Raw genomic sequence first — 27,746 nt, 5'->3', positions numbered from 1 at the left:
GCTATAAATTAGTTATTTCACCCCATTTGTTTTTTTCTTTTTGAGGTAATAGCACATAATCTAACAATAACAGTAGGACTATGAATGCCACAAGGTTTTGACTTACAAGAAATAGGTAAGTTATTAATTTTGGAGAGTATAGTTTACCAAATCAAACTTCAGAGTCTTAACATGAAATGATAAGTTGTAGGCCTGTTTCAGCATTGGGGTAAAATGGGATGGTTCAGTCCTTTGCCTAAAAGGTTGAACATATTAATTGGTCCTATCTGCCATTCAGCTGCAGGACACTGTTATATTGAGGAAGAGGATACTTACATGTATATCCATCAGGAAGCAGTGGCAAAGCAGAAGTGATATTAATTCCCTGAAAAATAAAACGGAACTTTTATTTTGAGATAAAATAAATCATTTAAAATATATTTTAAAATCCCTAATCATATAATTAATTAGTTCTTTTAATTTGGGGTCATTTTTATTTTATTTTCTATGACATTTTCTTGATAAAATTGTTGTCTTGGTTTTGTATCAGATTTAGTTTTCACCAAAGGCAGTTCTATTTAAACACCTATATATATGTATATTTATTATATATTATATATATATATTTCATCTGAAACAGAAAGTGTTAGACACAATAGTTCTTTTCCATCCAGTTCAGTATTACTGGTGAGTTTAATTTTAGCTAATACAGTAAAGTTATTCAAATATGTGCCTTTTGATGCTGATACTACCATGTCAGGATCGAATAGGGGAGAACCTAATTCACCCATGTGTTGTTTCACATGAACGGTTTATATCAATGGTCATATAGATCATCACTTTTTCTCTTCCTGCTCTTCAGTGAAACAGTTAAGCATTTGCTAGATTAATTGGCTTGTGAAATTACCTCATCCTGGACCTTTCCTAATTTTATTTGTGTATTTATTATTCCTCTCCTTTTTTCACACATTTGTTCTGACCTCTAAGCCATACACTAGCAATTACCTTTTGAGTCATTTCAGAGAATATATTTTTGGAGAGATTAGCTCATTCCAGGAAGAAAGCAGAAACAGGTTTAAATAGAGACTTTATCAAAGAGACCTGTAATCCCTGTTGTGTCTGTGTATTCTTCTTGTCAATTCAGAAAGCATAAAAAAAAAAAAAAATTAACACTACTTGTCTCATATATTTTTTGTTATATATTCTTGAAGTTTACAATTTATTCCCTTTTTATAAACAACAGGCTAAATATTGCTATAGTTCTCATATTCCTTTCTTTACTCTTTATTTGCCATGTGAGACTTTGGAGACCCTTCCTCTTTCTCATTTTCTGTTTCCCTCATAAGAAGGTGAAGGGTAGTAATACCACAACAGGGTAATAAATTCCCTGTACACGTGTACATGTCAGCAGTCACAGAAATTGTGACTAAAATGACAGATACAATAAGTATTCTTCAGGGTCTTTTGTTAGTTTGGATTTAGGTCACAAAGTGTATTTCCCAGGCTGTCATTCTACGATGAGCCAGTCTGACGACATAAATGTTGTTTTAGCTTTTTCAGAGCCTCAGCTATGTAACAGCATTGAATTAATAGTTTTCAGAACTTTTTAAGTGTTCCTAACAATCCACATTAAGCCATAAAGATTAATTTTTAAACAGTACTTTTCCTGCTTAAATCCTCAGCCCATGTTTCCATATGGTTTCATTTTAATGCCCATGATTCCATACTTCTATTATTGCTTGCCCCCTTTTACTGGAATTCACCGGAGGAAAGTGCTATTAGGGTTTTCCTTTTGCAGAAGGGAATAGTTGTTCTGAAAAGAGAGAGCAAGATGAAATAAAAGGGTACATTTATGAACAAAATGGACATAATAGTCAAGGTTTTCTATTGAATCTTTGTGGTCTAGAGAGGATCACTGGCATTCTGAATGAGAACAAAGGCTCTCAGAAACAAAAATAAATTCCAACATTTTCTGGAAGTCTAAATTTTATCTTATGCCTCATGCTTCTTTCTAGTTTTGATGAATCTTAGACATGGTAAATATATATATTCACAAAGATTATTTTTGTTAAGCTACACGACAACTGTGTAAGTAAGTATCTAACAGGTTCAGAGAGTTTAGAGAGCTTTTACCTTCATATTTGGATACTAGAGGTACCACTAATTTATATTACCTCATTAGAAATGCATATTAAAAAATAGACACATTTTGAGCACATTTTAGCCTGAAAGACTTTGTAAAGTCTCATCAGGTGTGTTTCAAACCCAACTGTATTTCTCACATTCACGTAATATAAGTCCTGTGTATGTTCAGTGGAGATATTAATGGCCCTAAAGAAATTTGAAACATACTAAAATGCATTGCTGAATTGACCTATCTGATTCCAGTGAAATTAAATGTAAACCAAAACTAAGATCCTCAAATGACAAGGAATGAATACAAAAAAGTACAACTTCCAAAAGATAATGATTAAAAAATAAAATAAAATAAAATAAAATAAAATAAAATAAAATAAAATAAAATAAAATAAAATAAGCTTGTCACAATTTTCTGCTTGGATTTAAAAAAAAATGCAAAATTTTGCAATGACTTGAAATACTCTTTATTTACAAATTTGGAAATTGCACTTCAGAAGGATTATTAGTATGCCCTTCACAGAGGAGTTTTCCCTTTCCTTAGTTTTTTGTGTTTAAAAACACTGACAAAAGTGTTGAAACTTGTTCTTAAATGTTTCTGATCTTCAATTTCTAGAGATAATTCTTGAAAAATGTCCAAGTTACAAAGTCCATACACAGCATTCACCATTTCTGTATTTAAATAGTGATCACTATGTGACTTGTTAGCAGGGAAAATTAGATACTCAGAAAAAAAAAAAAAGACTGACATTCAACTGTGTTTAGCTGCCAATTATTTACTACAAAATAAAAGTGAATTTGAGGAATTCTTATGTAAGAATTACTTGTATAAGTAATTCTTATATATATATAATATATATATAAAATATAATATATATATAATATATATAATACAATATATATAATATATATATAATATAATGTATAAATTACTTTGAGCTTTGCCTTGAATAATTATCTTTATGGCCCTTTCCACAGCCTTCAGCTGTAAGGGTCTCCCAAAGAAGGAAAAGCCTATGTTTTCCTTCCCTCATTCTTTCCTAAATCCTCTAGTGGCAGGTGTCCCTGCCCATGTTGGGGGGTTGAAACTAGATGATCTGTAGAATCATAGAATCACTTAGGTTGGAAAAGACCTCTAAGATCATCAAGTCCAACTGTTAACCTAGAACTCCCAAGTCTACCACTAAACCACATCCCTAAACACCTTATCTATGTCTTTTGAATACGTCCAGGGCTGGTGACTCAACCACTCCCCTGGGCAGCCTGGTTCAATGCTTCACAACATTTCCAGTGAAGAAATTTTTACTAATATCCAACCTAAACCTCTCCTGTCACAACTTGAGGCCATTTCCTCTGATCCTATCACTTGCTCCCTGGGAGAAGAGACTGACCCCCGCCCCACTACAGCTTCCTTTGAGGCAGTCATAGAGAGCAGTAAGGTCTCCCCTGAGCCTCCTTTTCTCCAGGCTAAATAACCACAGTTCCATCAGCTGCTCCTCATAAGTCTTGTTCTCTAGACCCTTCACCAGCTTTGTTGCCCTGCTCCAGCACCTCCATGTTCTTCTTGTACTGAGGGGCCAAAACTGAACACAGCATTTGAGGTACAGCCTCACCAGAGCCAAGTATAGTGGGACAATCACTCCCCTTGCCCCGCTGGCCACACTGCTTCTGATAGGGGCCGTGATGCCATTGGTCTTCTTGGCCACCTGGGCACACTGCTGACTCACGTTCAGACAGCTGTCAACCAATATCTCTAGGTCCTTTTCTTCCAGGCAGCTGTAAAGTCCATTCCAACTCAAAACATTCTATGATTCTGTGATTTATTATGGTTTAACTGTTGCCTTAAAAGGTTAAACCTGTTGCCTTTAAAAGGTTAAAAGTTTTCCATAGCAACTCAGATTTCTGTATTCAGATTTTCCTTTTATCAAATGGCTAAAGAGTTTTGCATTTATAGCTTTTCATTTTGAAGAACTGGAATAAGAAAATTAACTGCAATAGAAAATTGTTGAATACAGGTTACTGTGCTTTTAAGTCATATTTCTAGAAATAGTGGCAAGGTGTTATGGTCTTTTAAAACATATGTAGGGACTGAAAGGGATCTTCTAGCTCATCCAATCTCCTCCTATTTTAGGAAACTACATTATGTAATCTTTTTAATAAATTGTTGGAATTCTGTTTTAAGTTTATCTAGGCTATTTTTGCCCCAGTGCTCCTTCTGGAAGACTGCTGAAGAACTTTGTGCTCTTTGTATCCTGTCCTGGGGTTGTGCTTGACTTGTAGGATGCTGAAATCACACAATTGTCTTGTATTGTTGTTAGTAGTCCCTCAGTCTAGAGTCTCATTCTTTTTTTTTTTTTTTTCTCTTGTAAATGTACTGGTCCAGTTCTTTGTAGGTGCTATCTGTGGTGTCTTCTGTACGGATTATACATGTATATCCTAACTTTGGTTATGAACATATGTACGCATGGACTTTTGTCATATCTTTACAAATATTTTAAGCATGATTTTTGAGGAACACTCTGGTTTGATACTTACTTTCTCAGGAATACTTGTGATCATCTCCTTTTTCGTCTTTCTGTACATTTTTCTTTACCTGCCTTACTGTTCTAATAATCCTCACCTTCCTCCACCATAACTTAAACTTTCCCTTATGGTATCATACCACATTTTATTTTTCTGATGACCAAGTGGGTTATTGCTATTGCATTTCCATTCTCTGAAAATACATTATCTCATCAAAGAATGACAGTATCTGACCACTCAATATCAGTGTGACAAGATGTTTGTCTAGCATTTTACGCATCTCTTCTTGGTTTCCTTTTTAATTAATTAGTTAATTTAATTATTGCCTTCTCTGTGACCTTTTGCACATTGGTAGGGTAATTCTAGCAAACCCATAGAAACCATCTGAAATGTGTAAGACAGAAATTAAACTTTGCTTACTGATGGAAAAAGACCATGTTGGGATGTAAATATCAGTGAAAGTTTAAGTACCTTCAGATGAAAATAAGCTCCAAACTCAGATTTCCTAGGGAATGGTTTTTATTTTGAGTTGATTCTAGCCTAGTCCAATTCTGTGCTTGTTTTTGTATTATTCATTCCCTTTTTGACAAGGCACCAAGTCCTGCTTTTCTTTTCTTCCTTTTTTTTTTTTTTTTTTTTTTTTTTTCAGCATAGGTCATCCTCCTTTGTTTATAGCAAAAGTAGGTGGAAAGGAGCCATCAGAAGTATATAACACAAGGTCCTTTTTATTTCCATATCATTCCACCTAAATATATGGAAGAAGGTTGTATTTCTTTCTAGTATCCTGGGCCCTGATTTCCCTATCACCAGTTTCTGACAATAGAATTACAGTTAGAATACAATTACTATGCAGCCTGTCAAAAGATGTCTTGAAGACCTTTTGCGGAAGTGTCTCATGATGACTGAAAAGGTAGTCTATTTTCAACAAAATATGTGAAGAGAATATATTTCTATTTGTTTATTTTCAGTGTTTTTTATATGAAAGGGCTTTTTTGTAAGATTAATCACAACAACCTAAACACTTAATGACTCTTGTTTTCTAACATCTAAGACCCCATAGTTTTGTGGATTTTGATTGTAAAATGCTACAAAAAAGATCCCTGGTGTTTTGCAGGATGGTTATAGTCAGTTTTCAAAACTCCCTTCTTTTTCATCTTATTTTTATATAGACAGCAAAAAGTTACAGCTTTTGAAAATATGGGTGGCATTTTCTTTTATTTAAAGAGCATAATTTTTAGGGATGAATGTAATTTCCTTAGTAAAAAGCTTCTTGACTGAATCTTTTAATGGTGTGCAAGCAGTCTAGATTCCTTGATGGCAAAAAAGACATCTTTCCCTAAAATCATGTCAATAGAAAAATAGAACAGTCTTTTCTTCCACCATGCAAGGACCACTAATACGTGAGACCAAGACTTAATTTTCAGATGATATCAAGAGAATTTTACGGCAGATGTCTTCATTGGCAATTAGGGCTGCTGAAATAATTAATGAATCTAAGCAAATCACACTACTAAAATTAGCCCGAGAAATGCAACAGTCGCTATTTTGTAGTTTTCCCTTGCCTTTCTTAGCGCTTACCTTTATATTGCTAGAGCCTGGATGTCATTTTTAGCAAGGCTGGTTGCCTATGTCCTTTGCAGTGAAAAGCTAATCTAAGATCATCAGCATGCCAGTAGCTAATACTTTCAAGTGGTTCTGCCCAGGACAGAAAGTTCTCCCACTGGAAGAATTTAGAGAACAACTCATCTTATTGCAGGAAAAAAATACATGATCTTCCTAAGAACACCACACTTCACATGCACAAAGCTCTCATGAGTAGAGGAGTAATACTGCACTGTGGCTCACTGGGCTTGGGCTAAGCTGGGTGCTCAAAATTGACTGTAGATACTGTAGATTTCTCCAGTTAGCAATACAGTAAAGTTTCAGAAGCTGTGTTTTCACTTCTTTCTCTTTTGCTCTTTTTTTCCCCTCCAGTCAATCAGCTACTATGTCTGTGAAATCCTGATGGAGACAAAGCAGCTCTTTTGTTGCTCTGTAGTATGAAGGTAATAGCATAGTCTCTGCTTAGTTAATTCTGGAAAACTAGCTTTCTCTCCAGTGGGGAGTTCCAAGACTGTACCTTTTAATTACTTGCTGTAAAACCAACTTTCTGGAATAAAAACAAAGCCACATAAGCCTTGTTTATGTGTTTTAACTCCCCTTGTTTGCAAGGACTAGTAGTCCATCTGGCTATTTTAATACGATTTATTGTCATACATTTTTCCTTTTTTTCATTCTTTTACTGATATATTTTGGTATTTTTCTTAACCTTGTAAAAATTGCTGTGATCCTTTCTAAAGCAAAGCTTCTTGATGTGTTTATGTTTAGTAGGTCAGATAAATTGTTCTCATGCAGACAGATCAGTGACACACAAGAAAGGAAATGTGAATTATCTGCCCACATCCCATAGTTTAGATAGCATCTCAGACTGAACTATGCACCTGGGATATTCCTAGTGATATCAGGAACCCACGAGGTGTGTCCAATAGTGCTTCATTCCTTCTTATTCTTTGTTTCAGTCCTCCTAGCTATGTTTGTGCATACAGCAGCTCTTTAATTTCAGCATGAAAGAAATTATTCCAAACAATTATTTACTAAGAGTGTCTCCACTCTTGAAGTAACATGTTGATTCCATGTACCATTGAGACTGTGTTTTGCAGTTCATTACTCAGAGTATCAAGACAGAATTGCCTAATAAGAGAAGCATAAGACAGGATGATTTGCATAGCTCACTTGAACTTCACAGTTTGCATTTCTGAACAGGAGAAAACGCCAAGACTCCATAAGGCAACTACTTATTCCAAATCTGGCACTTCTCCTATTCGGAAACACAGCTTGTGAAGTTCATTCGAGTTATTCAAATCAATCAATTTTTTTTTCCTGAGTACTTTAATAACAAGAACGTTTTCTGTTATTAGTATATTACTTGTATAATATTTGCATATTAAGATACTAATTGAATATATTCACTTACCTGCTATCTCTTTTTCCTGATTCTCCAAGAAAAATCTCGGCAGTGCTGTTAAAGGAGTGAGGAACATGGACAGGTTGATACATGTGTGCCTCTGCTAGAGAATTAAGATGAGTATCATGCACAACTCATTTGTGGCTTTGTCTTATGTCATTCCATCACTTGCAAGTTATACAAGTAACTCCTAGACCTTATAAGTGAGAGGTTTCACACATGCACCATGTAAATCTGACTTGAAGGCTCTGTATGTATTAGTGAACAAAATGGACTGAGGACTATGCTTTGATCCCAAAGCTAACAGGAATAGCAAGGCCTCTGTCTGTGTGATTAGCATGTCTGCCCCTTACTCTGTGTGAGGTGTATTTGAGCTGCCTGTTGGGGATGACCCCTGGCCCGGGTGAATCTCTGGAATATGACTTTGAGTTGTGGGAGAGCAGTATCTGGCCTAACAGTTATATAACAAAATACAACAATTTCATGCTGCACTTGCTCACCCATCCTCTAGCAGTTTAGCTTATCAGTGCAGCGTTCTCAGAAGATTTTCACTGCACGCTCACCTGCCTCCGAGTACCACCTAGGGTCCCTTTCCAACTCAGTAACCTAAGACCCACACAGTTCTCTGTACTGAGCATAGCAGCTTAGGGCTACTTGCCTTCACAGAAGGCATGGAAGGGTGAAAAACACCACCTCCTTCCTCAAGCCAGGTTTCTTTAGTGGCAGCAGTGCTCCTTCTTAACCTGGGGTTGAGGGAAGAAAAACTGCACATAACAGTAAGTCTGTTTCACCTCCCTCACAAAAATAAACAACAGTTGGTTGAGAAACTGTCCCCCTTGAAGATTTTAAACAAAGATGTCATCTATGGTTTTCAGTTTCTGTGAAACCCAAGGAAATTCAAAGAATGCTGTGAACAGGATAGTGCAGCCAATTTGCCTGAGACAGACATCAAAGTGACTGTATGTGCAAGAAAATGACAGTTATTTGGTCTGAATATGCAAATAATATGTGCAAGCTTTTTTCCATGAGTTGTTGAAAAATTGACCTTAAATATTTTGCTGTTCATTAAAGAAGATGAGGATTTCATAATGACAGGCATATTCAACTGTTCCTTTTTTCTGTACCAGATATGTCAAAATATTACGTTGTGGGGTTTTTATTTTGTATGTTTTTTGTTTGTTTGTTTGTTTGTTTGTTTGTTTTTTCTTCCCTTTATTAACATAATCAGAACAAAGACTGAGAATGTAGGTTCTGGGCTTGATAGATGCTGTTGACTATTTTACAAGACTACTATAAAAGCTTATTTGATATTTTCCTATATGATTTGCTACGGTAGTGAAAAACATAGCTATTAAAACTTTATAAGCAGCTGTGGCTACTTGCTCCTGTGAAAAAAGCAAATCCCAAATGTCAGCTTGGTTTCTGTGGTTCTTCAGAAAATAGTGTTTTCAAGTCTGGTCTATACTTAATAATTTTACTAGCATGATTATGTTTGCTAGCGGTGCAATTTTTTTTCAACATCGTAACTGTGCTTCACACTGCCCTAGTGCAGATGTAAGTATGCTGACACTTGTGCTGAAGATTCAGCTCTTGCTACGGCCAGACGTAAGATATACCTTTAAAATCATGTTTCAGCTAGAATTACCACTTCTGGATAGGGATAATGATTGCCCAATGCGGGACCAATAAAAAGAGATGTTCTTAAGTGCAGACAAGGCTTCAGTTTCATAGACACTGAACAGTTCTGAATAAATAAAATCCTTTCTGCTTGGCAGTCAGCCCTGCTGACTCTTACGACTTTATTGTGTTTTTCGATATTTGTTTTTGTTTAGTTTCTTAAAATCCTCAAGTTCTTGCATAACATGAATACATAGAAGCCTGTGCTTCATATTAAAATGTCTTTCTAGCCTTAATATTAGTGGAGAAAAAACTTGGAAACACAACAAATACAAGTATCTCAAATTTGCAACATTATAAAAATTTTGTAAGTTTTCAATTGAGTTTCTTCATTCTCAGACTTCCCCTTTTTAACACTATGGTTTTGATAATAATGACTTCTACAAATTTTATTTACCTAAAGTGACTTGAAATGTGTTGGATCTCATGTATCAAAGTGTTCCGGCAAGAATGTAAATAAGATTTACTTTTTAATAGGATTGCATATATTATAAAAGTATGTTTTGGAGTTTTAGAAGCTTCTGTTCAAAATTGTGGCTATTTTGGTTTTGGATCCATATTACAGTATGTACACTTATCCTCTTTCAGATGTGCTTTATGAACTAACATTTAGAAGTTGAGCTCACTGTAGAACACTGGTTAATAACATTTTGAAATGAGTAGATTTGGACCAAATTTCACAAGCACAAGATATCCCACAATTTAGTTAAAATAAACAGTGCTCACGTGCCTCCTCAGATGTTGCATCAAGAAGGAGCTTTCTGCCTGTATGTGACTGTACACATCTGTTAATTCAGAAATCTAAATGTGAAATCCAGCACTAAGGGACACCAGGTGGATATCTGATACCCTCAGAGGAATTTGGGCTTCATAAACCATTGTATGGATTATTCACAGCCATGCATTTTTTCCCCTGCTTGTGACAGAAAAAATATGGGTGAAATATTTGCATCAATAATTAATCCTGGTATAAATCAATACAATTTACTAATAAATGAGAAATAGACACATGTCACTGCCAAAAATCAGCTGTTAATGTCTCTTCGCTTACTGAAATGGCATGCTACAGATCACAATTGTTCTATTAATAGCTACAAAATATTTCATTAGATGAAAGTCAGGAATACTCTCCAGTTCTACCATGAAATATACTCTTTCCATGCCCCAAAATAATGCAGGTTGTGTGGGAGGGACAACCCCCACCTCCTCTGGTCACACTGCAGAGTTAGGTAAAAATCCGTAAGTTTAGCTGCATCCCACAGTGATACTCTGGTGGTGATCACCCTTCTGAAAAATGGCAGATTTTGGTGTGATGGGTGTGATTTCTTCAAGCCAGGGATTGTCAGGGAAATGCTCTGATCAGTAGACTACTGCGACCAATGGATGTTTTAAAGGAAATGGTGGGTCTGTACTTACCGGCCTGATCTTTTCAAGGTGTAGCACGTACAATTCTGAATTTAATTCTCAAATCATTCTTAAGGTACCTGAGACCTGTACTTGAATCCGACAGTAAATCAGTCAGAAAGTCTGTGAGAAATATAGGCATTGTTAAAAACTTTATCCCTCGTCAGTGATTAAACTCACCATCCACATAGGGGTCTCACCTAGTAGCACAACATCAGGGCTTCCCAAAGTTTTCCCTTAGCAACCCTACTTCCAGGGTCACAACCCCACTTTCATTTTCACTTCCAGGCTTGTGGGCCCCAAGTGGGGTCATGACCCTAACTTGGGAACTGCTCTATAACACATTGAAAAAATTAACATACCAGCCAGTAAATACATCAGCAAAACAAACCCATCCAGGCTACCCAAGACCCTGCAGAGTCTGCCATCCCTGGAGGCCTTACCTATTAAACATGGGTCAGATTTTCAAAAATGTGTATCTACTTGCAAGCTCACACACTGCTTTGGGTATGGGTTACCATTGTCTTGTAGTCTTCCTTTGTGCTATTTAGCTGAATTGGGTGTTGACAAATATGTGCTAACACTTCTGAAAATAAGACCTTCTTTTTCTTTCTCATTCATATGTTGGAGGTGCTGCTTAGATTTATTATTGCACATAATGGAGTTCACAGTTATTGCGTGTCAGAAACAAGATCTGGAGAGTCTGTTGTTCCCACAGCTGGAACAACACATACACATCTGCTAAAACTGCAGTGTAAATTGTATTGTCCTTACCAATTAATCACTTACAGTGTGTTCTATCAACTCTCCTCCTGCTTAACTCCTACTGGTCTTTACCCTCTTCTCCCTTCATCTTCCTCTGATGTATTCTGTTCTCCTTTCCTTCTGTGTCTCCCACTTCATTTTTTAACCTTTTCTACAGGTGTGCCGTGTTTGGACAAGGAGATGGTTCTATAGGAGTTCCTACTTCTCTTGCAGAACTTTCTACCATTATATCTCAAAAAGCTTTGCATGGGATGTGAAATCCCACAGCTTATGAAATCTTAATATCCTTTTTTTGCAGTGGGGAGACTAGCACACCGTTCTGGCAAGGGCTATTACTCACAATTACCAAAAAGCCAGTGGCAGCAAAAAAGATGAAGCTTCAGTTTCATGTGTCCCATGGTGGGCTCCAAGGAATGTCGTTAGTTAATACAGGACATACCAGTAGATGGCACTTCAGCATTCACAGCATTACTTATACATCTGAGGGGCTGATAAATTGGCTTTTTTTGTGCAGTTATTCAAGTACAACTTTTAGCGTTGTTGGCATTTAGAGAGAAATAACTCTTCAGTCTTATGCTGTTTTCCTGGGATCTTTACTCTGCCCTTCTTATTATTTTTTTTCCTTTTTCTTTTTCCCCTTGCTATGACATTTTTCTGTTTCTCCCAGTTTTCCATATGGAATATCTTATTCTCGAGAAAAAAAAAAAAAAAAAAATCTTATCAAGCAGGAAACTCTCATATATATATATATACATATATATGTATATTGTTTATTTATTTTTCAGAAAAGAGTTATCTGGATCCTGAGTGACGGAGTAATGAGGAGACCTCAGGTAGTGAGTAAGACCTATTTCCAAATGTATATAAGGCCCTAAGTATGTATTTGAATACCTGGGTCCACAATGGCACTGCAATCACCTAGTCTGCATTTACAGACAAAATGGTAATAATACCAAGAGCAGTGCATACTGCTAAGCACATATTTTTTGAAGTGTAAGATAACCAGTTATTTGCTAACTTGCAGCATGTTTGTGAAATATATCCAAATGAAGACATTGTATGTCCCCAAGCCTAGCTGTTGTGCTACCTTTGCTGTACACTGGCTGCAACTAAACACTTCAGATCCTGGCCAGGACTTTCTTCCAGATAGGAAATGAGGGCTTCTGCTGTGGGCCCTGGCTGGGTTTCACCCCGTCAGCACATGTGGTGCTGCTTGCTAGGTTGCTGACAGTGGCAAGTGCCTTTCAATTAAGGCTGAAGTTCCATCAGAGCCCGTAAATGGAGACTGCCGGGGAGATTAATAAATGAATTGTCACAGCTTCCAGGCATGCTGGGTTGGGAAGTGCGACTCTCAAGTTTGTGGGCTGCTTAAATTTGGAGCTCCATGTCTGTATCGTTAGAAAGATAGACTGAGTCCATTTTCGTTTCCCATAAAATGAATGAAAAATAATTTCTCTGAAGTTTGAGTCCAAATGTGGAAGTACTCAATATTTGTGTATCTTTATGCCAAGCATTTTAGACTTTTTGCAGTTTTTTTGGTGGAGTCACCATTTGAAACAAGGATTTGAATTGCTCCAACTAAACCATCTGTATGTGGGAAAAGATTATGGGAAACTTCCCTGCAGGGCTCTTTTTAGTTGCTCCAGTGGGCATTATCCATTATTTTTCCAAGTGTCTTGCCTTAGGGTTTTTTTTGCTTTCCTTGCTGTCTTGACCAATCTAGCTTGTACTTGTTATTGTCTCTTTGAGAATTATTGTCAATCCTAAAAAAATATTGCAATCTGAACAATACAATAGTTTAAAGTCACATTTTAACTACTTCACTCTTTCATCTTATTTACTTTTTTTTCACTGAGAAATACAGAGAGAAACTTTTATGCATTTGCTTGCCTTTTCTCCGCTATGTATTCTACTCCATATAGAATGAACATTCTAGTGAATAGGTACTGCACTCCTTGCACAGCAAAAAGTTTCACCAAAATCAATGGGAAAATAGCATTTATGAGGAATTTTAGGATCACTTAAGGATTGTGTAAGGGAAAGACATATTAAAGAAGGAACACTCTATGTTCCTCCTGATGATTGCATTCAGCAGCTGTGGTGATATGGTCCCATAAATGTTTCTTTAGGGAATTGTTTAAACTGGACATTCCTTTCTGGCTCTGGAATCTGTAATACTTAAAAATGGATGGACTTATCTCTTCATAGGATCAGAGGATAATTCAGGTTGGAAGGGGTGTCAGGAGATCATCTGCTGGATTGTCCTCATGGGGAAAAAAGCTTCCTTTATACCCAGTATGAACTTCTCTTGTTTCATCTTGTTCCTGTTGTCTCTTGTCCTGCCACCATGCACTGCTGTGGAGATCTTCCCTCCATCTTCTCCATGACCTTCTTGCAGGTAGAAGGCTGCCCCCAAGCCCTTCCTTTCTCCAGGCAGAAGCAGCCCCATCTGCCAGGCTTCCCTCTTAGAGCAGGTGCTCCAGTTCCTGAGCATCCTGGTGGGCCTCTGCTGAGCTCTCTTGTCCTCAGTCACACTTTCTTCCATGTTGGCTAAGGATTTGCATAACTACCTATCTTCTTTATCTATGTGTCTTGCCATATGATTTCTTTCAGCAATGCTTAGGGATCTTATCAATGTGTATAAATACCTGAAGTATTGGAGACAGAGGGATTTGGCCAACCTCTTTTCAGTGGTTTGTGGGGACAGGATAAGGGACAATGGCCACAAAATGGATCATGGGAAGTTCCTCACCAACATGCAAAAGAATTTCTTCATGGTGAGGGTGACGGAGCACTGGAACAGGCTGCCCAGGGAAGTTGTGGAGTCTCCTTCTCTGGAGATACTCAAGGTTCATCTGGACACCTACCTGGGCAGCCTGCTCTAGGGAACCTGCATTGGCAGGGGGGTTGGACCCGATGATCACTCAAGGTCCGTTCTAACCCCTACAATTCTGTGATTCTGTGATTCTAATTCAAAAAATCAAATGGTAGCTCATATTAATACCTTCTACGAGTTTCTAACAATGGCCATTTATCAACATCATCCTTGTAGTTCCAGGTGACTCTTAAAATTAGAAGTGCTTAAGAAAAAAAACTTAAGAGTAAAAAAATTAAAAAAAAAAAAAGAGTAAATAACATGAAGCTCACCAAAAGACTGATAGGAATGTTGTTATCTGAATAACAGCATTCCAAGCTGCTAAGGGATCTTGAAAAATATATTAGAACTTATGTAAAACTGTATTTTGGCATACAATCCTGCTACAGAGGAAAATATTTTTTGTTTTGTTTTTAAATGTTTTTGTTGTGTACATCTAACATACCATCAAGAAAGGTTTCAACATTAATTTAAAAATATTTCAAAAATCTTTAAAACCAGGTTAGTAAAATTTAACTCTTCAATGGGAATGCAGTGATTTCAGTTTTGGGGAGTTCCAACTATCTATAGACCTCACGGGAAGCACTGAGAGGCTCTCATGCTGTTGCTGATTTGCACAGGTGGAAATTCAGCAGCCTTCAGGCATTCTGATCTACAGTGGACCACTTTGGTAAATTCCTTATCCTGTAACTGCATCTAGTAAGTCTGATAAGCTGTTATCACCGTCCAGAGTTTCTTTTCAGTTTTCTGACACAATAGTGCTCTTCAATCCAAAAGCAAAGTTGCACAAATCCATTTAAAGTTTAAGAGATCATAAGAAGGTACCTATAAATCAGAGGAAAATGAACTGTACATGTTTCAACTCCAAATCAGTCTCTAAGCTGAATACAATGGCTCTCATCTTCATTTCAAATTATATTATATTATATTGCTCCACTGCATGATAATTTCATTGGCCATATTTCTTAAGAGTAATCTAACCGAATTATACAGATAATCCCAAATGAGCATCAGCAAAATTCAGACCCTAAAGTCCATTATTTATTTACACCTATCTTAAATAAATACATAGTTAACTTCTGAGTTAACTATTTTTCACATACCTCTACCTGCAAAATTCATGCTGCTGCAATGGGTCAGGCAGGCCTTGGAATTACAGAAATATCAAACAAATGAAGAAAAGGAGTAATTGCCTTATGTTCAGGGAGTTATGAATTTAAAATCTGATAGCTTGTGAACCTCTTGGTCTATGTACAAATGCTTTGCTTCACCAGAAAGCATGGAATCCTAGTTCTTCAAAAGGATAAGATACAGATGTTTCTGTGCTGATGATTCATTATATAGTAAAATGTCACTGCCTAGAGAACAGCACTGCATACTGAAATTTAATTTCACCTGATTCCCATTTGGAGGGAAAGAAGGAAACATTTTTATGTAATAAAAAAAAAAAAAAAAGGCAGCTGTTTGAAATTTGCTGAGGGGCTTGGAATGTGGTTTTAGGTGAGGTACATTAGCAGGCAGAAAGCAAGCAAAGAGGTAAAAGGTGCAAAAGAGATCCGTTATATTGTTCTTAAGTCTATCGTATGAACATAGCTATCAGGAATGCTTTTGAGTGTGATCAAAATTGTCTACACTCGCTTGCATATATTGCATGGATGAATAGGTTTGGGAACCAGGGCTTTAGAAGCAATATTCTTATCATTCAAATGCCTCAAACCGAGTCTCTTGGAATTAAGCTGATTTTGCTTAAGAGCCAGAGCATGGGTTTCTGTTTTCAAACATATACTCTTTGACATTTAAGCGCCTGCATTTGTGAATGTAGTTCGAGGCCTGACATTAGTACATGCCATGGTGAACTAGGAGTTCACTAGGAGTTTCAGCAATATGATTTACAGCAAGGGGAATACATATGCCAGCTGATAGAAAACACTGAAGAGAAAGATATTCCTGAAAATTTATTTCTCTTCTGGATTTAGGAGCTTGTGCAAGACGGTTTCAGAGCTGCAAACCACCTTCTTGAAACCCTCAGAAAGGAAAGGAATTAGAAAAAAAAAAAAAAAATACAGATTCAGCACCTTCCTTAGCATGAGGGAATTAAGATCACATTTCCACTTCCCAGGAAGTTCCTTACATACAAGTCTGGAGGAGAGAAAAGGAAAAACCAAAGCCTCACATGCTGTAACTATGACTCAGTGTAGAAGGAGCTGTGATATTTGTAATCTTGATTTAAACAGAGGGTTAAACATGATTTCATAGCTCAAGGACGGAGGCACTTACATACTAGGGGAAGGAAAAGGGGAGGCAACCTGGATTCTGTCCCCTGCTCCAAGCATTATTTATGTATGTTACTCAATTACAAATGCAAAATGTGTAGGCAGCCCCTGGGGCAAGAACCCAAGACTTCCTCTTCAAAAGGAGCACCTATTAGGGTTGCAAATTATCCTCTCTCAAATAATCTTGTTTCCTCTCTGACACAGAAGCATGGCTTCAGGAGGCATGACAGACAGTTCTCTGAGCTTCACCTTGAGCTGCTGGTGGATGTGCTCTTGGGAGATGTGGGAAAGATCTCCTCAGGATGAGACTGGCGATGAACCTGCATCTCCCACTTCATCAGCAAGCACCTTATCTCCAAGTATGATATTATGTAAAATGTTGGCAGCTGTGCTGCCACTACCTCTGGATGTGTTTCTAGGAGAAAGGCTCTGGGGCCATCATGCCTGATGCTGAGGTTGGTGTCTGTTAGATATGCTCAGAAGGCGCCTACCTCATGAAGCCTCTTGGGAGATGCCTCACCTGTACACCACAGGCAGGCTTTGGTGCAAGGTAGGTTTTGAGGTTTTCAGCTGCATGGAAATAGCAGTAGTGATGGGAAAAGCCATGGCAGAACTTTTAGATAATTTTATCAGCAAAACCCTGATGTAGTTTTATTTATTTATTTATTTTGTGTGACTGTTTCGTGTACATGTACATACATAAGTGTATGTACATTTCCTGGCATTTTTGATGCTTTTTTGAATTTGGCTGTGACTTTGTGAAGCAGGACGCAAAATTAGAACCCAGAAATCCTGCTCTGCTACAGTAAGACATGTAAATATATTTACAATTAAAAGCAGCCTTTTAATGTTGTCGTTTTGTTGGAAATGAGGTAGCTGGCACCTATCTGAAGTTGAGAAAACTCTCCCCTTGTACTCGCCACATCTATTAAACATTTCATCTCTATTTCATTGTCATGTGTTTATTAGTTCATCAGGAGATTTTCCGATAGGGTCTGTTTCCATCCCTCTATTTTCCCAGCCCCCATTCTCCTTTATTCTGGGTTGTTGCCCTCAGGAGACTAAAATCCTGCTCACTTTGCTCCTTTCACTGTGCACTTCCTTCCAAAGAGATTACTTGTCTAAACGAAGCAACGGAAGGAGGAAGGGAAGAATTTTTTTTGCTATTATTTTGAATATAGTATTATAAATGCACGACTGTAGTCTTTATGTGTTCATAGATGAATAAATTATATTTGCTTTGGATAATGCTAAACAATCCATAACAAATTACAGTTTACTGTATAGTAAGAAATACACAGAAGACTATAGCAGGAACAGGCTTTAAATACGATTTGTATTCAAACAAACCGGGTAAGTCAATTTCCGCTCTGAAACCTCAACTCAGCAAACTGCTTAAATGCTACTGAAGAAGGTGGTTGGTACCTTTTTAAGCTTTGTGCAGTACAGTGGAGAATTTTTGATAAGTAGAGCCTTGTTTGGGAGAACAGCATAACCCCAGTAGCATAAAACAAGATTTTGATCCCTACTGTGCCTATGGCTGGCTGATACCTTTCCTCTGAGTTCACTGGACACTGAGTCTTGGACAATAAAAGTGTCCAATCTGAAGATTGGTTCAGAATTAAACAGTTTATGAATTAACCCTCCTCTTGGGAGCAAAGAATTTCCAAGTGACAATGTGCTGTTTGATGCATCTTTTTTTTTTTAATTCGTCTGTTGCACTGTTACCTGTCTTGCATTTGAGCAATAAGTTCATCATTTGCCCTTTCTATTATTCATCTAAAATTATGATACAATAACCTCACTAACATGGATCTGAAGCTTAACATAAACTCAAATGTGTGTTCAAAACGTCCTAGAAATGTGCAAATTAAAGATGTCCAAGAAATGACAGACGTTTTATTCTCAGGATGGAGAGGGAAACAAAAATGCTGAATCTCTTCCCATCCGTCAGAGTACTTGGATTTAAAATGAAGTAACATCAACAGACTGGAGATATTGCTTCTGTCTGAAAAGAACGGTTTCTTGAATTAATGTCAGCTGAAAGCTTTTGCCTTAACCAGTGTGTTTCAGTGCAAAGTCAGACACAAGCCTCCTTTCCCCTGACTACCAGTACATCTCCTCCACACCAGAACCCTTTAGAAGCAAAAAAACAAGGACTGCATCTAGGGAAAATTCCATTTTTTATTTTTTCACTCATCATTTATTTACAAATACACATTATAACTTTTATATACATTGCACATTTACATGGTAGAAAAGTACAAAACTATATATTTAAATGAATTTATATTTAACTCGCCATGTTTGAAAATATAAAATTGCATCAGAAAAAAAGTATTATGAAAAGCAAGAAACTTGAACTGATAAAGCTTTGATAAAACTTTTAGTGACACACTGATTGGGAAACAAAACTTTGAAAGTGGTACTGCAAGACCATCTTAAAGGAAACACCTGGTAAAACATTTATGCATGTTACAAAAAGTAAAACAATAAAAATAAAATAAAACTTTATTCTTATTACAGTTAGCCCTGTAGCTATTAACAACCTTCATAATCCGATTTCTTTGGGTCCGAAATTCTTATAGTACAGTATAAATGCTCAGCGCATTGAGATCACGTCAGTACGTGATCTGATCAGAAGCAGAAAAAAGTGAAGTGGAAGAGGTTTCCTTAAAGACCGCCTCACTGCACCCTGGAAGTATATTTAAGTCAGTTACAATGCCTTTTGGTCAGTCAAGATTCCTTGTAAACAAAAACCCGAGGGATCTTTTATGTACAGGACCGGCAAGAAGAAAATCCAATAAATAAACATAACAGAAACCGACATGCAAGTTTGTTAAAGTGGAAAAAAGTTAACTTCAGTGAAACAAAGAGATGAGATCATGTGGGTAAGCTCTAAGGAATGGACTTTTATAGTTTACAAGAAAAAAAGAAAAGCTTTACTTTACAAGCAAGAGACCTCACAATAAATAACACTGCTCTTCCCGTAACGAATAAATTTCTTCAAAAAACAAGGTGTACAGTCAACCAGACATTTTATGTATAAATTATAAAACATGACACAGTATAAATAAATGTCTACGAGACTCAACTATATGTATACTTTTTTTCTCCCCAAAATAAATAAGCATACACTTATTTACAGTATGGACATTGATTTCGTGCCCAATGGCTGTTCCAATAGTGATGGAGGTTTTACCACTCTAGAATGGAAGATATAGGAAAGCTGTAGTCCTGGTCTTCATCTTCCTCTTCTTCCTCTGGGTCTTCATTAATGGCTAGATGGGGGAATACAGGGGAGCTGTTGTTTAAATAAGGACAACAACAGCGCAGAAGCAGCTCAGTGCATGTTTTCAAAGCCCTCTGAACAGCCATAATACAGCGTTGCATTTTATGCGACTTGTAGTGAGATGCTCTTTGGCATCTGCTGTTATGCAATAAGGTTTTTTATACATAATCTATGAAGTCATAACTGCAGAAAGTTCTGAAGAATCAATGGCTCAGGTTTTATTGGCAGACTCCTGAAATCAAATAAAAAGCGCTCTTGTGTTCTAGGTTTAACTGCTTTGTGTCCTTCATTCAGAGTTAGTAGAGGCAACTGTGCCAAGCCAGGTGCCCATGTGCTACCATCAGGCTCGTTCATTTGGACAGAGTTAAGAGTTTATCCGAGTGTTAATAAAGCAATCAGCGAAGCACACGAGAGCAGACAAATCAGGAAAAATTGCTAAAAGTATGCTCCTAGGGCAACCCGTTTCTGAGAAAACAATTTGTTCTCAGAATATCCCCAAAACCCCAACTTGAAAGTCAACTGGTTGCTGGACATCTATTGCATTTCATCAGTAACCAAAGCGTGTGCGTGATACATACATACTTGTATGGCACATGTGCCGTATCTTGAATCTCTAAATTAAGCTTTCTTAGGTTTAAAGGCGTAAGTCTTTGTTACCTAGGGATTGCCTTCAGAAGCCTTAAGTGTCTGCAGAGTTAAAAATCTCACTTACAATTGCAAGATCCAGAGTGCTTTACTTCTAGAAGCACACCCATGGAGCAGGCTGCCTCTTTCATGGCACACTCGCTTGGGTAAGTTGTGTTATCGCTGGCACAGACTGCCTCGTCTGACTTGCTTTCAGGGCAGAGCTCATCACAGAGGGCGCACCGACCTCTGCCAACCTTAAAATCCCACAAGCACTTCTTCCCAGCACTGCACTGAATGTCTTCACAGGACTTTGCTTCTAAAAATATACACAAGATACTAGAGGTAAGTGAAAAGACAAAGGAGAAAAAAAAAAAAAAAAAAAAGCAAACCCAAACAACCCCAAACTCCTTTTCTTCCCAATGAACTGTGAATAGACAGAGCTCAGATGCTGTAGATGGGGTGATGTTTGCTGTTTTTAAGCAAGTAGTCCCTTGGACACGTTTGCCTGTCTGTACGTGGGGGAGGAAAGACAGCCGTGCCAGTAGAGCTTGGCCCTGGGAATACATAATTACATTTGCCTATATCGCACATGACCTTCCTGCTCCGTTTGATGTCAGTGGCAATTCAGCTTCCCAAATTAGTGGTAAGTGGAGAATTTGCCAACACATTCAGCATTTCTAAATCAATTATTTTTACACTAACTCTCATAGAGCTGTTTCCTACAAGATTGGAGGGGGAATTCACCTCAACCTATGCCAACTAAAATCTGTCTGAGATTCCCCGGCATCCCTCCAGCAGTTTGGGGGAGCAGAGGCTGCAAGGTGCTTCCTCGTAACATGCTTCACTACCGCTCCTTTCTGGGAATTACAACACAAAATGTCAGGATGCACTGAGATTATTTTCCTATCTTCACCCACCAACTGTCTCCAAACTCTGCAATATTTTTGAAGAGGAAAAAGTGATCAGATGTTTCCAATTAAGTTAACGCAAGCTTTGCCAAGACAATTGTTTCCAGGAATCCAGATCCACTGAATATCGAGACCTTGTTATGCCTTAACCATGTCATCATTTATTTAATGGTGGGTACTTCTCCCTTGGACACTAATGTCAGCACCCACAGTGACAGCAAGAGGAGCAGGATCACACCCTTTACTCCCTCACCCCTTTTACAATCTTTGCTGGTGCAAAGCACGCTCTAGCTCTGCTTTGTCCTGGAGGGGAACACAAACCCAGGGTGCTTGGAATCTCTCCTGCTTCCCAGCACAAACCCCATCCATCCATTCACGCACTCACGCACCCACCGATACACATCCACAATACCCCCAAACAGCCGAGACTGCAAGTTCTGTTCCCTCCATTCTTATCAGTCCGGCTGAGATACTTACTGATGCATTTTCCTTCGTAGGCTAATCCAATGGATCTGCCCAGCAAGCAGGTGGCTTTCCTCAGGTGGCAGGCACTGGCGTAAGTTATGCCGTCATTCCCGCAGAGATATTGCTCAGGGGAGGTAGGCTCAGGGCAAATTCGATTACACGTCACACAGTAGGCGTTGTTAGTTTGATCCACCACGCATGTGGAACTGCCCGGACATAAGACATCCCTACAGGTCTCTGAAATAAAGACAGAAACAGAGTGATTAGTTAGGGGAGACCAGCACCCCAGTGAGAAGCAAATGCGTGACACAATGAAACAAATGATCAGTTAAAACATTCAGCAGCAATCCTCATTTAAGGGCTGCTGCAGGGGACTTTCCCATCTTAGGGGAGCTGGTGGGACGTAAGTGCTGCTAGACCCTGGGGAACTCTCAGTCCAGCTAGGTCCTGGTCTGCTGAGCATGGTTTAGTTACTGTCTCCCAGCACTTGCAACATCACTCTGGTTACACTGGGGAAGTACGTCAGCTCCTCCTCCCTACACTCAGAAACACACCCTTTGGCATTTGAGGGAGATCAGATGAGATTTGCAAACCTACTTTTGCATTTGCCCTGATACTGGACTTCAAGTTCGGGCTGTTCTTTACATCTGGCTTTGAGAAGGGCACACTCGTTCCTGTAGGTTTTCCCATCTAAGCCACACACGGGGCCCTTCCAAGTGATATTAGAGCAATCCGGAGCACAAACACACCGAGGTTTGTTCTTCTTGTTCATTTTACATTTCTTCCCGGGTCCACAGTCCACATTCTCACACGTTTCTGACGGAAGGAAAGAGGCACCCCTTCAGTAACCAGCATGCGGGACAGACTTGGTGCCAAAATCGCTCAGAGAACGAAAACACGCTGTGACCCCAGGGCACACAGCGAACACACCTCCCCACACCCCCACACCCACGTGGGGAAGGGAAGGCAAGGGAAATCCCCCAGCCTGCGAGGATAGGGACGTGGGGGACTCCCTCCCCTCAACCCCTCTGCATGGTTGAGGAAAAAGGGGGTCCCCCTGGGGCAGCATGGTTTTCCTGGAGCCCCCTGCCTCCCCCAACCCACTGTGCAGGCCTATGTGCCTGGCAGGGCCCTCCTCACCTTTGCAGGGGATGCAGTTTGGGGCTCCCCCATTAAAAATCATCCACTTGAAGAGCGTGTTGTCGTTGACATCCTCCTCCGTCCACGAGGTTGTCAGGCGGCCGCTCTTGCAGCACTCCTCCTTGCTGAGGTCGGTCTTGTAGAGGACCTGGCAGCGGCCGTTCCTCGCCTGCCGGAGCCAGCAGTTCCCAGCTGCGGAGGGACAGGGGGGGGGGACACCCGCACGCCTTCAGTGACCGCCACCCCTGGGGCACAAAGCGTGCTGCGCCCCGGGCGCCCCCGACTTTGGCCGCTGCGGCTGCTTTAATTTGCCCCCTTTCGTAACCTGAGCTACCCCGGCCCGCTTGGGACCGCGGTTAAATATAATAACAATAATAATACTACTAATAACAATAATAATAAAATAATAATTAAAAGCGACTGAAAGAAAAAGACCGGATCAAAACAGGACGAGGCAGTTTTCCGAGATATTTATTCCATATGTAGAGCAGAAGGAGCCCTGCCGGCACGTGACAGAGGCTTGAAAAGGATGTGCATTTAAAAGGGAATAAAAAGAAAATCGCGCTTGCAAATTCCTCCCTCCTCCCCCTGCCCTCTCCTCCTGACGGCGGCTGCCCAGCAGCATTGTTTTAGTGCCGCACGCAGTTGCAGCCCCAGCCCATTTTGCAATCCGCACGGACTGGGAACATTCGCTGTTAGCGAAGTCTTTCGAAATCTCCACATTTCGCTGCTGCTATTAACAAACGTCTTCCCTTTACTAAAATAAGTCAGCAGAGCTCAAAAAAAAAAAAAAAAAAAAAAAAAAAAGTGAGCAAAGTACACAAAACGCAAGGGCACACAGAGGAGGAGGTCCCTACGGAGTTTTCAAAATCGATCCAACTGGAAAAGTTGGAGGTGCCGTCTCTCCGGCAAGGATTGCAGAGGAAAGTACACTGTCCTTAAACCGGATAGAGTTTTTTTTTTTTTTTTTTTTTTTAACTAGTATCCCTGTTATTCGTGGAGTCACGCCAAGAACATTAGTCCAAGCAACTCCCCCTACTTTAGCTGGAGAGTTTTGGTTGTGATGAGTCTCTCGTGAATAACCAGTGTGACTTCTCCAGCGACTCGATACCAATTGATTCTGGTGCTCATCCAGCGAGGGCTCGATCCTGCCTCCTTACTCCGATGGGAACGTACCGGAGCGAGGGGTCAGGATCGGCCAGCCGGGATGTCGCGGGGTGCGGGGGGACGTGTCGTGTCGTGTCGTGTCCCCCTCCCCACCCCTCTGCCAAAAATCACAGAACAAACAACGCCCTAAAAAAAAAAAAAAAAAAAAGTTTTGCGTCTTACAGTTGCCTACGTTAGATTAACTTCTGCTCTAGCTCAGGGGCGTGGGGGAAAAAATGGAAGAAAAATGGTAAAAACAAGCAACGGTAAGACATCCAGGTTGTGGGTGTCACACGGTCAAGGTAAGGGGTAAAAAGCCCCTAAACTAAAAATCAATATTCCCTTGTGTCGAAAGAGGGCTCTTAAGAGTTGTCAATACCAGGTTCGGGGCTGTTTTGTTCGCGAGAAGAAAAAAAAAAAAAAATCAAATTCACTGAAGCATACTGCTCAGCGCAGGAGAATTTACAGCACGTTAACATTTACTCACATACACACACACTCACTAGGGGAGGGAGGGGGGTAAGGAGGAAATCCTAATATTAAAGGAATGTCCGGAAAATGACCACTATTGGTTTCTGAAAGTGTCAGCTGTAATTGTGGGGCTCCCCATCATCACCTCTCCTTCTGTCAGGCGGGCGAGATAAGAATCTGAGCTAAATTACCAACAAACTTTGAGCACTCATTCGGGACCCGAGCCTAGGAAAAGTTCCCCCACGATGCTGCTCTTCATTCATGCTGCATAATAACAAAAATACCAAGAAACATCCTCATCTGTCCTCTGTGCCTGTGCAGAGCAGGGTGAAGATCCGATCAAAAAGCAACCTAAATGACACCTCTGTGCCTCGGTACAAAGCAGCCCCATGCCCACAGTTAACTTCTTTCCTGTTGGACCTTGGAGAGAGGCGTTTAACACCGCAGCGAACTAAACAGCGCCCGAAAGACGGAAAATTACAGTAATAATAACAACAACAACAGCAATAAAACGCATCTACGAATAAACAATCCGGTCTTACCCTGCGCTGTGTGGTCTTCCATGAAGTGGCAGAGAAACATCAGGAGTAAGAGCATGCCCGGGTGGATCCTCTGATTTAACATCCTCAGCGTAGCACGGAGTGAGAGAGACACAGAAACAGAGTGAGGGGGAGTAGGGAGAGGGAGCGAGCACTAGCCAGCCTGCTTATGATCGCTCTATTGAATGAACGTCAGGCTCTGAATGCAGTCTCTCTTTAAATCTATACGGGGGTCTTAGCTGTCTGCGGTGGGCGGTCTCCTAATGTGTGTGTGTGTCTGCTCGGGGGTGGGGAGATTTAAAAAGTTCAGTGTGAATCAGGTGACATTTTCCACCTTCTGGAAACCCTCTCCAATTATCTGCTTTAGGTGCACGCACACACACGGGCGCGCACCCCCCCGGGCGCGCACCCCCACGCCCCGGGCGCGCACCCGCGCAAACTCCGCACCCGCGGGAGGCAGCGCAAAGCCCTGGGGACCCGCGCCGCGCACCCGGGGGGTTTTGGCGACCCACGGGGGTCGCGGCGCAGGGAGCGGGGCTGGGGGTCCAGGGGGCTGCGCTGATCCCCCGAGGGGGCTCCGCTGCCCGGGGGTGCTCCGCTCCGCGCCCTGCTCCGCGGAGCTTCCCCCCGCCGCGCTGCTTTCCCCATCCGCGCTCCGCAGCCCCCGGTGCCCGCAGCGGCGCGCACACACGGCTCGGCCCCCGAAGAAAAGCCCCGGCCAACCAAGCGACCAACCCCGGACCAAAAAAAAAAAAATAAATAAAGAGGAAAAAAAAACCAGCAAGGAACCGAATAAAAGTTTAATACCTAGGGCTCTGCCCAAGTGACAGCCTTTTTCACTGGGAGCCCGGGAGGACGAGACGGGAATGGGGGCGACGTAGGCGGTCTCCTTTCAGAATCAGAAAGGATTGCAACATCGATAATGAACTTCTAGGGCACTAGTTTATTAAGCACAGTCTGGCATTATTCTCCCCTTAGAAAAGTTGGCGGTCTCTCATTTATAACATTTTTTGGCACCGTTGAATGAAACTGAGTAGGCGATATTTCCTTTTATACAAAACGATTACTTAACGGAAAATGGCATTGTTTATTCAAAAGCTGCCTTTTTAATTTCGATTCTTTCGCTTTTCTGAGCCACCAAAGCACAACAGACTGCGAAGTATGCAGACAGGAATGCCCGGACAGTGCCGGGTCAGGGGCCGGTGCACCGCGGCCGCCCGCGCCCTCCGCCGGCCCTCCCCGCAGCCCTCCTCCCGCGCCCGCCCCTCGGCCCCCCCCACCGCCCGCCCCCTCCCCACAACTGCAAATAACTCAGCGATAACAGATTTTTTTCCACCAACTGCAGGAGATAGTGCTAATCTTTTAATAAAAGATCCCATTACAATGGGATCTGTCTGGACAGACTATAATAGATCCAGAAATACAGCCGTGCTAATATTAGAAGACAGTTGTTTGGGTGCCTCAGCCCGGGCCCGGGTCCCGCTTTGAAAGTGGGCATGAATCACAATGTCCCCCGGTACCACCTGCAGTCACACGCATTAAGAAGCAGACTGGTAAATGATTGACCTCGCTGCATTTTTTTTTTTTTTTTTTTTTTTTTGTTATTATTATGATCATCGTCCTGAGCAGCGCCCGGGCATTTTGAGTACTTCAGAAGCTCCGGGACTCCACATCCTTTTTAATCTTTTTCCCAAATTGGTGCCACTCTTCCCCCCACGCGCCCCCCCGCCCCGCCTCTCCCTCCTCTCTCGCCGGAGCAGCTTGAATGCAGGGTTGCTTAGTGCCCTCTAATGGCAGACGGCATCAACAATTAATACCAAAACACCCCTCAGCCCGCGGAAAAGGGCAGCTTTCCAAAGCCGCCTCTCCTCCTGCAGGGGACGGACCCCAGGCGCAAGGTGCCTACAGGGGGCCGGACCCCCAAACCCTCTCCATCCCCGGGCAACGCCCCCTGGGGAGCTGGGGTAAAGGGGCTTGTCCCGGTCTCCGGCGGGGGTCCTGTCCCGAAAAGGCTGGGGGGCAGCGGCGGGGCTGCCTCGGCTCGCCCCCGCACCGAGCGCCCCGCTCCCGGCACCGCGCCGCTGGGGCGCAGGTTCCCCGCTCTGCTCCTGCTCTCTCTCGCTCTCTCTCTCTCTCTCTTTTTTTTTTTTTTTTTTTTCCCCAAGTTTGTCTGTGTTTTTTTCATAATTGGCCAATGCGGTGTTTATCCTGATAATGTTTTCAATTATAAAGGGGCATTTTCAGGCCGTATTCCTGGAAATGAGATGCCGGATGGGTCGATAACGTTTGCACATGTGCTTCATGCGTGCATCATCGGGAGATCAATATGATTGCGCTGGTATGGAGATTTGTATCACACCTGTTCCCTGACATCACACAGAAACAGCTGCTCTTTCTTTTATTGTTTTTTTTTTTTTTTTTTTTTTTTTTTTTTAGATGCTAAATATTGGGTTTGTGTGTAACAACATTGTATAATCAGAAATGCTTTCTTCTCTTTCACTGTGTGCCTCCCTGTACTACTC

The 27,746-nt window shown here is 40.6% G+C and overlaps 1 protein-coding gene across 1 annotated transcript; it reads right to left on the bottom strand.

Annotated features, from left to right (window-relative positions):
* Positions 1–18,940: 18,940 nt before the first annotated feature.
* On the bottom strand, positions 18,941–25,311 carry FST (follistatin). The gene is made up of 6 exons (XM_084304688.1): positions 25,228–25,311; positions 23,069–23,260; positions 22,526–22,744; positions 21,941–22,165; positions 20,641–20,871; positions 18,941–19,917 (listed from the first exon to the last, which is right to left on the bottom strand). The coding sequence occupies exons 1-6, from the start codon at positions 25,307–25,309 to the stop codon at positions 19,835–19,837; spliced, it is 1,032 nt and encodes a 343-aa protein (XP_084160814.1). The 5' UTR covers positions 25,310–25,311; the 3' UTR covers positions 18,941–19,834.
* Positions 25,312–27,746: the final 2,435 nt, after the last annotated feature.

The sequence above is a fragment of the Netta rufina genome (genome assembly GCF_964035555.1).
Source record: "Netta rufina genome assembly, chromosome: Z".
Taxonomy (NCBI): Eukaryota; Metazoa; Chordata; class Aves; order Anseriformes; family Anatidae; genus Netta; species Netta rufina.
This window is presented reverse-complemented; position numbering and strand designations above follow the sequence as displayed.